This window comes from Saimiri boliviensis, chromosome 7 (genome assembly GCF_048565385.1).
Source record: "Saimiri boliviensis isolate mSaiBol1 chromosome 7, mSaiBol1.pri, whole genome shotgun sequence".
Classification (NCBI taxonomy): domain Eukaryota; kingdom Metazoa; phylum Chordata; class Mammalia; order Primates; family Cebidae; genus Saimiri; species Saimiri boliviensis.
Window position 1 is genome coordinate 126,396,539 of NC_133455.1, and position 11,961 is coordinate 126,408,499.

The following is an 11,961-nucleotide window of genomic DNA, read 5'->3' on the forward strand; positions in this document are numbered from 1 at the left end:
TCAAAATTATCCTAATTATAATGTTGAAGACTTGGTTTCCCTTTCTCTGTAGAGCTGCAGACAGTGTCCGCCTCTGACTTCATCCATGGTTGAAGTTCGTGTCAAGAATGTTCCCAAGGGTCTGAGTTCCTTTGCTGGTTTTGTGGCTTTCTGGCTTTCTGGCTATAGAACCTGGAATAAGATACCTGTCCTAATACTGCTCTGACTTAATATCCCTATCACCCCACTTAAGAAGTACTTTCTGTTCTTTTCCTGAATTTTCTGTGGAATTTTATATTCTTGACCCTTCTTTCCTTTTAGAAACTTTTCCATTGGCTTCTAATTTTCTTCCTGTATCTCTGGATCTCTTGGGGGACCTCCTCAACTCTGTCAACTCCTTTTATATATATCTTTCCTGGGACTTTCTTTAAACTCCCGGCTATTCTAACTCAAGATCTTCCCTGGGAGATTGCATCCAAATCCATTGCTTTAATGACTTGGTGTCAATGTTCATGAAATGTTATGCAACACGTAAAATGAAAAGTGTATTGAGGGGAGGTTATTCCAAATGGCAAGTAAAAAAGAAAACCAAAACTATTTGTATATACTCTATATTGTTTCTGATGCTATAATCTTAAGTTTCATGTAAAAGTCTATCTGCCCTATTATAATCACATAAAGGTTATGTATTTGTGTAGATAAGGATTAGAAAGGGAAGTGAGAAGGCATACTTAGATGTGCGGTCTGGTGGATACATGAATACGTCCTGCGTGTTTACTCAGCTTCCCCTCCTTCGGGAAACCTTCCGCCCCTTGCTGTAGTCTGGAGAAGCATCAGTCACGGTGCCTTCACCTTCGCTGTGGGCTTGGGGCCCAGGCTGCATCCCAGTCTCCCAGGCACAGTTTCTGTGTCACAATCATTCTGGAGACTTCCAGTCAGCAAGGAAGCCTGCATCTTTTGACTGGATGTTGGTGGTTAATTTCCGGGCAGGGCCTGCCATCAGGATGAAGTCAACCACAGAGAGAAGCAAGGCTAATAGATGAACGGGGATTCTGAACCCTACAACCTCATTTGAATTCCTGGATCCTGCTGTGCCTGAAACTACATATACCCTTTCAGAGTCCCCAATTATGTAAGTCAATAAATGTCTTCTGTTGTTTAAGCTACTTTTGAATTCGGCTTCTATCACTTTTAAACAAAAATCCTGACATAGGCTGGCAGTCACAGGCAAGAACAAAAAAAAGAATGTCTGTTTAGAGTTCCATTAATGATGCAGTAACACTGGTAGTTAAAAACTATTCCCACCCCCAACACACAAACACATATGGAATGAATTTAAGTGTGAGGACATCCTCCCCCATCCCTCATAAGAGAAATCGTGCCAATTGGCCATATTAATAGAGTTTTTTTAAATAAACTTTTCTGTATTAAAAAGCAACAGTCTGAAGTATTGTCCAACGTAAGTGCTGCTTAATGCAAATCCCTGGTGGAAAGGAGCAGGGCACGCCCTCAGCGAAGGTCATACGATGGGGGGCAAAATGTTTGTGTTCTTTGGGGAGGAATTTTTGCTCTGTCCCGTGGGGGTCATGGACACTTCTGCCCCAACAGCTGCCTCTGACTTCGGGGGAGCTTCTACCAGTTGAGGCAGCTGAACAGTGTCAGCTGTGCGCTGGCGAGAGTCCTGCTGATCACCTGAATGCTGAATATGCTTCACGGGGCCATCTTTTGTTTTGTCTGTAGCCTCTCTGGTGATCTCATCTGCTGAAGGAGAGAGAAGGCAGAAAGAACAAGCATTCAAATGCGGATTATATGCGAACTGTCCTTTAGGCTGTAAATCACTTAGTGGAAACCATGACTGTGATGATAATAAAAACAGCTCATTTGTAAAGCGCATTCCATGTGCCAGGCATTATTCTAAGCAGTTTATGTGTACTAATTCATCTGATCATTTCAGCAACCCTGGAGAATAGGCGTTATTCTCGTTCTCATAAATGGAGCTACTGAGCTACAGAGAGGTTAAGTCCATACCTGATCAGCGGTGGAGCCAGAATTTAATCCCAGGCAACCTGACTCTTGTGACCATGTGCCTAACCACTAGGCTATATTACATATAAAAAATTGCATAATACCATCATTTGGCACTGACAAATTCTTTTTTTTTTTTTTTCTTTTTTTTTTGAGATGGAGTTTCGCTCTTGTTACCCAGGCTAGAGTGCAATGGCTCGATCTTGGCTCACCACAACCTCCGCCTCCTGGGTTCAAGCAATTCTCCTGCCTCAGCCTCCCGAGTAGCTGGGATTACAGGCACGCACCACCATGCCCACCTAATTTTTTGTATTTTTAGCAGAGATGGGGTTTCACCATGTTGACCAGGATGGTCTTGATCTCCTGACCTCGTGATCCACCCGCCTCGGCCTCCCAAAGTGCTGGGACTACAGGCGTGAGCCACTGCGCCCGGCCCAACAAATTCTAAAGGTACTTATAGGACATAAAGGGGTGGACACAGTTAAGGAAAAGGGGAGGAGGAGAAAGGAAATTGATTATAGGAGAATGATGGAAAATCCTAATAAGGAGCAAAAAAGGAAAATCCCAAAGGTAAGACATGGCAGGCTTCCTGGACTATGGGAATGGGACTGGCTATTTGACAGGCTGTACCTTTTTTGCTCGAGTGATGACGGCCTTGAACCTTGTTCTTCCTTGTCTCAGAGGGGAAAATGAAACTGGATTTCCTCAGGGTCTGGGGCCTGGGCTTGAGGTTCCTAGACTGATGAATCCAGGCATGCTTGAGGGCCTGGTCCGGGGTCATGTGAAGAGAAGGTTCCCATCTGCACCCCAACAAAGCCCAGCATGGGTTACTGTTTTACTTCCTTTTAGTATATTAAAACATTTTAAAAACCCAACAAATATTTTTATTTAAGCTATGTTGATATCTCAAAGATATCATCATAGAACAGAGATTATGGCATATAACTTAAAAGTACCTGGAAACAGCTATTGAAAATAATCTTTTTAGAAGATGTGTATAACAAGCCAGGGAATATATATTACACAAGTCTTCCAGAATGCCTAGAAATTCCCTTATAAGAAATATTATTTTACAAAAGCTTAATCAGTGGGATTTAGGCTTTGGTAAGCTAAGCATATTAAAACAAAGAGATGCTTAATTTCAATTTCCAGACTACAGAATTGGGGCTTCCAAATATATTGCAAGAAGAGTTATAGAATTCTAGAATATTAAGATTTGCAAGGGGACTTGGATATAATCAAATCAAACTTCTAATTCAGTAGCAGAATACATTGACCAAACTCCCATCATGGAATCACCCTAAAATTCTTGAATAATTTCAGTGACAAGGCACTAACTCTCAGAACCATCTATTCCAATTTTTTAAAACTCTGATTCTTTGAAAGTTCTTAATTTTTATTGTACCAAAACTGGTTTGCTTCCCAGTAACTTGAACCCAGGTCCTGATTCAACCCATTAGCATCATACAAAATAACTAATTCTTCTTGTATGTTTCAGCCCTTCAACTATCTGAAAATATTTACATCGCCACTAACTAATGATTATATGACATGGTTTTCACCATCTGGCCACCTTCTGAGATAAGGATATTTTAGCAGTTGTCTAACTAATGTCCACATGGTGGGAATAGCTTCTATAACTGCAGGGAGACAGTATTAACATTCTAGACTAATCAAGATCCTAAACAGCTCAAGCTCTCATTTCTGTGTCAAATGAACTGCTGTTAAACAAACCTCTCCTTTCCTGGACTTTTGGGGTTAGCCTACAAAGTCTAACCACCAGGCTTTACATTTATGCCTACTGAACTTGGCTCAACACTTTTAGTCTCTCATTCTAAGATTTGTTAATTAGCAATTAGGTAACAGTCCCCATCAGCTTGACTGCCTCTTGCAAGTTATGAGTAATCAGTCCTTTGCACTAAAGAAGAAAATAATGTGGCTGGGCACGGTGGTTCACGCCTGTAATCCCAGCACTTTGGGAGTCCAAGGTGGGCGCATCACGAGCTCAGGAGATTGAGACCATCCTGGCTAACATGGTGAAACCCCATCTCTACTAAAAATACAAAAAAAGTTAGCCAGGCTTGGTGGCACGTGCCTGTAATCCCAGCAACTCCAGAGGCTCAGACAAGAGAATCGCATGAACCCGGGAGGCAGAAGTTGCAGTGAGCCAAAATCACACCACTGTATTCCAGACTGGGCGATGGAGCAAGACTATGTCTCAGAAAAAAAGAAAGAGCCGGGCGCGGTGGCTCAAGCCTGTAATCCCAGCACTTTGGGAGGCCGAGGCGGGTGGATCACGAGGTCGAGAGATCGAGACCATCCTGGTCAACATGGTGAAACCCCGTCTCTACTAAAAGTGCAAAAAATTAGCTGGGCATGGTGGCGTGTGCCTGTAATCCCAGCTACTCAGGAGGCTGAGGCAGGAGAATTGCCTGACCCCAGGAGGCGGAGGTTGCGGTGAGCTGAGATCGCGCCATTGCACTCCAGCCTGGGTAACAAGGGCGAAACTCCGTCTCAAAAAAAAAAAAAAAAAAAAAAAAAGAAAGAAAGAAAAAAAGAAAGAAAGAAAGAAAGAAATGAAAATAATGTCTTCCTTGGTGCTGAGCTGTGTTCTGGATGGTTGGGGTTTCTGGGTAACCCATCTGTCTCAGCAATTGGTTTCTGTTTGTTAAGGGAGAGGTAAAGTTGGGGTATGGAATCCTTCTCTTCCTTGATTATTCTGATAAGTGAATCACACGGCCCTCTAAGTTGGGAATACTTTCAATGCTACCTCATGGTTCCCCCTCTGAGCTAGTACCAAAAGTCCAGAGTGCATAGAGGCCAGAAGAGTATTTTGCTAACACCTCTCCATCCAACTGGAAGAAAAAGAGAATATAATGATATGGTCTTCTAAAAATACTAAATTATAGGACTGATAGAACTGGAAGGGAGCTTAGGAATATCCCATTTTATAGGAAAGGACACTGAGGCCCAGAAAAAAGTGATGACTTGCCAAGGATCACATGGATAATGCACTTGCTACTCAGTGGAGACAGATTTACCTCTTTAACAACTGTAAAATAATAACAACAGCTAACATTTTCTAAACACCTTTTAAGCTAGGCACTGTGCTCAGTACTATGACTTAAGTGCAGATCTAATCTCTAAGATTCAAAACATGCATATAGGTTGTAAAAAATTTTACATAATAAATGGTTTACAGCTCACCCTTCCCCTAATTCTCTACTATAAGAGGATTTGGGTACTAAATCCTAGGGGGTTAGGGACAGGCCCTGAAACCAGTTTAAACTGGATGTGTATGCAAATCATTACAACAAGCACTCAGGAGCCTGGCTTCAGCTCACAGAGCAGGATACTTAAGACTGGCCTACGGCCGGGCGCGGTGGCTCAAGCCTGTAATCCCAGCACTTTGGGAGGCTGAGGCAGGCGGATCACGAGGTCAAGAGATCGAGACCATCCTGGTCAATATGGTGAAACCCCGTCTCTACTAAAAATACAAAATATCAGCTGGGCATGGTGGCGCGTGCCTGTAATCCCAGCTACTCAGGAGGCTGAGACAGGAGAATTGCCTGAACCCAGGAGGCGGAGGTTGCGGTGAGCCGAGATCGCGCCATTGCACTTCAGCCTGGGTAACAAGAGCGAAACTCTGTCTCAAAAAAAAAAAAGACTGGCCTACGGTCTCGCTGCCAAGCTGTTTGAGGCCAGGAAGATGCTAAACTCTACCACACGCCGTGTAATCAAGGGCAAGTCACTTAATATCTTTGAACCACAACCTCCATACCTGCAAAACAGAGCAAATCACCTGCCCTGACAGCACACAGTAGGGAGAGAGAGACGTCTGATGAGTCAACACATGTGGAAGCAATTTGTAGACTTCAAAGTTCTATCGTTAGCATTTCTTTTTTTTTTTTTTTTTTTTTTTTTGAGACGGAGTCTCACTCTTGTTACTCAGGCTGGAGTGCAATAGCGCGATCTCGGCTCACCGCAACCTCCGCCTCCTGGGTTCAGGCAATTCTCCTGCCTCAGCCTCCTGAGTAGCTGGGATTATAGGCACGCACCACCATGCCCAGCTAATGTTTTGTATTTTTAGTAGAGACGGGGTTTCACCATGTTGACCAGGTTGGTCTCGATCTCTCGACCTCGTGATCCACCCGCCTCGGCCTCCCAAAGTGCTGGGATTACAGGCTTGAGCCACCGCGCCCGGCAGCATTTCTTGTTACTTGTATAACTGTCTCCCAGCCTTAGACTTTTACCAGCAAACGTGTGTGAAAGGACAGCGTTTAAGAGGAAACCCAGAGGCAGAGATATTCCAACAAACTCACACCAAACACCTTCTGAGAAAGTCCAGGAAGCTGGTGTCATAGGTTTTTAGCACCATCGTGAGGTCCTTGGAGTCTGGGTATCTTTTCTTCCCCTTGTTGTTGGTTATACTTTTAGGTAAGCCTTTGGAATCTGTAGAGATACAACATTCTGTATTTAGTTCCAGACGTAAATATTGAGTGGTCACATCATGCTGCTGCTTAGAGTGGCCTCTGTGGTTGTTTTGCTCTTGGTCTTACACACTCGCCTCATGCCACCCTCCAATAAACATACACACAAGCACACCCACAGTCTCAGTTTGAAATAACCATGTGTAGATTGTCCAAGGAATACAATTAACTTTAAAAATTTATATTTTTCTACTATTCAGTATGTTCTGAGCTTCCTTCTACTACCTCCTCTCCAAATCAAATAGTTTAAATGGTTTAGCTCTAGCCGAGATAAGACAACCCTAACGATGACAATAACAATAGTAAAGTGAATCTTAAGGGGCAAGGTCCTGTGAAATCGCACAAATATCCATTTTCTTTTGAATCATGACCTTAGCCCTCCCACTTCATCCTACATTGCCCTTTTTATGAATGACCAAAGAAGAATCAAGCTCACAGTCTTATAAATAACAAAGCCCCTAAAGTCATGGTCATGTCATCGTTTTCCTATGTAAGTTTTTCTCACTCTAGCCCTCATCCCTCATTCCGTCCATCCCCTTCTTACGGCCTGGGCCACCTCAGTATAATATCTTACCAGGCTTAAGACAACACCATTTTGCTGCTAATTAGGGTTTTAAGCAGGAGTTGCCAGGGGCTAAGGAGCTGTTGGGAGCCCAAACCTGGGAAAGTGGGAGTCAAGAAGTGAAGAGAACAATGTTTCCCAGACTCATCTTGTCATAAGAACCACAAGGAGCTGTTATTAAAAATATTAAATCCTGGGTCCCATCTCAATCTTCCCATAGCATACGTTATAGAAGAGAATCATAGGAATTAGCTTTTTAGCAAGCTCCCCAAATGATTCCTACATTTGGATAAAGTTTGGAAAACACTGACGAGGATGCATTTTTCTCAGCAACATTCCTTCTTTTGCAGGAAGCGAAGATACGGACGTTGCTGCAAAAATCCCGTCACCATCCTAAAGCCTAGTGCTGATGGTAGAAATAAGCAACTCTACGAAGTGGACACGCCCATGTCTTCAGTACCTTCCCACGAAGGTGCTCTGTGCTTCCTTCCTGCTAGTCCCCACCTAGATGCTATCGCATAGTTCAGTGTTACAGGCTCAAGATGTGTCTTCCCACAGTGACTCTGTCTAGTCCAAGAGCCTGAATTATTAAGTTGTGGGTAAAAAAAGTATATTTGGGATCCACAGACTCACAGGCCCGTGTTCATTCCACCATGGCTGCTTCTACCTCGATTATTTTCATATTATTAGTTTCAATCATGAAATGAAATTCTCTATGTTTAGTCATTCTCAAGGCTATATGTGTTTCTCTCTCTGTAACTTTGAGACAAACTGGAAAATAGAAATTTAGTAAAGATAAATAGGTAGACAAACAGATAGACAGACACACACCTTGGTGTTTGCACACAAAAGATCTTTTGTTCACTGGGAAAATCCTAAAATGTAAAATTTTAAACTTTTAAAGTCATTTTTCTATTTTGTCTAATTTAGTTCCATAACAAGGTGGCTTTCAAGTGAAAGCATAATAGATCTAATTCATAATCATATCATGAGTTTGGTAAAGCCTTGCTATTGGGAGATAGTTTTCCCAGAAAACTCATTTCCCACAGTGAATTACTAATGCCTGAACAATACACATATTTTGAAGTCAAATAATTTCCAATTCTTTGTTTTTAACATTTTAATCAGGTTGTCAGCTGACAGGATGGTAAACATAATTTTAGATGGCAGATCAGCATTTGATTTTTACATAGAACTCAAAAGGAGTCACCAAATTAGACGGCCTTAACTAGAACAGGCTTCCTCTCTGGGTTCACATCTGCACCACCAAGCAATTGGAATCACATTGATCCTGAGCCTGGGCATTCTAGTAAGAAGCATCATTCACCTATGGGTGGAAGCATTAACTGGAAAAAGAAAAGCCGGCTCTATTCATTTTTCAAAGAGCTGTATGCTCAATAAAATTTCACATTTTATTTTTGATAATTATCAAAATGTGCACACCAGATGTATTTTAATGGCAATTTATCAGAAAAAAAATTTTACACATGAAGCTTATGGAATCAGGAAATTTTTAAAGCTATAAAGATGATAAAAGTTTCTAGGCAGGTGCAGTGGCTCACGCCTGTAATCCCAGCACTTTGGGAGGCCGAGGCGGATGAATCACAAGGTCAAGAGATCGAGACCATCCTGGCCAACATGGTGAAACCCCATCTCTACTAAAAACACAAAAATTAGCTGGGCATGGTGGTGTGTGCCTGTAATCCCAGCTACTCAGGAGGCTGAGGCAGGAGAATTGCCTGAACCCAGGAGGCGGAGGTTGCAGTGAGCCGAGATCATGCTACTGCACTCCAGCCTGGGCGACAGATCGATACTCTGTCTCAAAAAAAAAGTTTCTAAACATAAGCATATATTAAATTAGAATAAAATTCCATAGAGAAAAGAGTAAAAACAAAAAGCAAAAAAGAACAAAGTAAAATAAATGTACGACTCTTAAGAACTTGTTCACATACTTTCAGATAGATTTTAATGGGTGTCATGTCACTCTGGTTTTGTATTCTTTTGGACATTTCTGCAAAGGTGGTGTCACACTTTTATTTTAAAATGTCACTATTAGGCCGGGCGCGGTGACTCACGCTTGTAATCCCAGCACTTTGGGAGGCCGAGGCGGGTGGATCACGAGGTCAAGATATCGAGACCATCCTGGTCAACAAGGTGAAACCCCATCTCTACTAAAAATACAAAAATTAGCTGGGCATGGTGGCGCGTGACTGTAATCCCAGCTACTCAGGAGGCTGAGGCAGGAGAATTGCCTGAACCCAGGAGGCGGAGGTTGCGGTGAGCCGAGATCGCGCCATTGCACTCCAGCCTGGGTAACAAGAGCGAAACTCCGTCTCAAAAAAAAAAAAAAAAAAAAAAAAAAAAAAAAAGTCACTATTTACAATATGATGGAAATGACATCCTCTGCAACTATTTAAATTTAAGATAAAAATGTTAGATGTCAACTTGACAAGGTACAAGGGGGTACACAATTTCAAAACTACTTTTAGGAAACACCCAACCAAAGAAAGAAAAAAAAAAAGTAGGCAGGCCATGGTCCTGGGCAAGTCTGATGCAGCCCAGGGTCTGAGAGCCAGCCCACGGTCTCCGTGGGAGCCGACCTCCGGCCAGCCCTCCCCGTACCTCCATGATGCAGGCCAGCTGCTCCACCTCATTCTCCCCGGGGAACAGGGGGGAGCCCGTGTACAGCTCTGCCGTGATGCAGCCCAGGCTCCACATGTCAACGGCCATGTCGTAGGGGTGGCCCAGGATCACCTCTGGGGATCGGTAGAACCGGCTTTGGATGTACGTGTATTCTGCGGAGGCAAAGCGAGAGAAACCTCGTGGGAAAAACTTGGCGCTCTGCAGAACACGCTCCTCCAGGACGCCTTCTCGGGGACGCTGCGCCCCCGCTGGCAGGGACGGGGAGTGCAGCCGGCCGGCACTTGGGAGTCCCGTTACACGTAACAGCATCAAACCCGCACAGTAACCCAATCACAAGGGAGGTGTTACCGTCCCTGCTTTGTAGATAACGAACTCCAACGTGGGCATTGTTGTAGGACAGTGAATTTAAGTTAGCCAAGTTTATAACAAACAAAACATAAGACAAATATAAGACTAAGTTTTCAAAACTGTCAGCTTAATTTGGGGTAGACAGCTTCTGAGTCTTGCGGCTTGGCAATGGGAGAAGCGTGTCGAGTTGGAAAGGAAGCGTGCGAAGTGTATATTCAATACAGTGTGTGCACGTATTGTATGGAAAGAAAATCTCAACAGATGAGGATGAATGGACTGAAGTTGAAGAAGTTGAACACGGTAGTTATTTCCACATAACTGGGATTACTGGTTACCTGGGGAGGTGCAGGGATTCTGTAATCACTTCTCTGTTGTTTAAATTGGTTACCGTCAGAAGATAATAATTCTGTGATTTAAAACAAAATAAAGATTTAATAAAAACAATTTTTATATTTTGCCTGCTTCCCAAATGGATCTGTGGTACTTTGCGAAGCACATATGCACAGAGTATTTTGGAACGTGGATTTAGTGGTATTTACATAACGTTTAGTATGTGCCAGGCACGATTCCAAGTGTTTTATAGATAAGCCCTTTCAACTTTTACATAAATTCTATGAAGCAAGTCGTATTATTGCCTCCAATTTAAATGTGAGAAAACTGAGGCATACGGAGGTTCAAATGTCAAGGTTACTGAGCTATTAGTGACAGACCTGCGATTCAGGAGTAGGCATCCAATTCTAGTGTCAGTACTAGACACTGCCTCACAGTTAAAGATAAAAAGGAAGTCAGAAAATATGCAAAGGGGGAAATGACTGTTAGGAACCAAGGATAAAATAATTACAAACTCGCCGGGCGCGGTGGCTCAAGCCTGTAATCCCAGCACTTTGGGAGGCCGAGGCGGGTGGATCACAAGGTCAAGAGATCGAGACCATCCTGGTCAACATGGTGAAACACCATCTCTACTAAAAAATACAAAAAAAATTAGCTGGGCATGGTGGTGCGTGCCTATAATCCCAGCTACTCAGGAGGCTGAGGCAGGAGAATTGCCTGAACCCAGGAGGCAGAGGTTGCGGTGAGCCGAGATCGTGCCATTGCACTCCAGCCTGGGTAACAAGAGCGAAACTCCGTCTCAAAAAAAAAAAAAAAAAAATAATAATAATAATAATTACAAACTCAGTTCTGAGCATCGTGGCAGCCAAGATAAATGGCAACTGATAAGTTACAGCCTTTAACATCTGAGAAGGGCAAACATATAAGTTCTTTGTGGAAAGCTTTATTTTTTAGCTGGAATTTCTTACAGGATTCATACATAAAAGATATGAATGACATATGTCCTCAAAAATTGATCTGGGCCGGGCGCGGTGGCTCAAGCCTGTAATCCCAGCACTTTGGGAGGCCGAGGCGGGTGGATCACAAGGTCAAGAGTTCGAGACCATCCTGGTCAACATGGTGAAACCCCGTCTCTACTAAAAATACAAAAAAATTAGCTGGGCATGGTGGCGCGTGCCTGTAATCCCAGCTACTCAGGAGGCTGAGGCAGGAGAATTGCCTGAACCCAGGAGGCGGAGGTTGCAGTGAGCCGAGATCGCGCCATTGCACTCCAGCCTGGGCAACAAGAGCGAAACTCCGTCTCAAAAAAAAAAAAAAAAAAAAAAAAAAATTGATCTGCTGGAGAAAGGCCCAGATAGAGGACGCAGAGGCACGCTGTTGCCATGGCAGTGTGGTCCTGGCTGCCACAGAGGCAGGTGCCAGGGTCTCCCTTGCCTCAATGTGAAGAACTTAGAAAGAGGAGGGGAAGAGAACTCCCCTGGCCATCTCTGTGACCCCAGCTGGTGCATTTTACACAGGCAGGAGGGATACGGAGGGAGAGAAGGGAAGGGTGATGCGGAGATATTAACGGTAGAAGAGAGGAAA

At 43.4% G+C, this 11,961-nt stretch overlaps 1 protein-coding gene across 1 annotated transcript; it reads right to left on the reverse strand.

The window, feature by feature from the left end:
• Nucleotides 1–1,498: 1,498 nt before the first annotated feature.
• LOC120360765 (dual specificity tyrosine-phosphorylation-regulated kinase 4-like) lies at nucleotides 1,499–6,382 on the reverse strand. Its single transcript, XM_039461563.2, has 3 exons — nucleotides 6,327–6,382; nucleotides 2,635–2,804; nucleotides 1,499–1,740 (listed from the first exon to the last, which is right to left on the reverse strand). The coding sequence occupies exons 1-3, from the start codon at nucleotides 6,380–6,382 to the stop codon at nucleotides 1,499–1,501; spliced, it is 468 nt and encodes a 155-aa protein (XP_039317497.2).
• Between the last annotated feature and the right edge of the window lie 5,579 nt (nucleotides 6,383–11,961).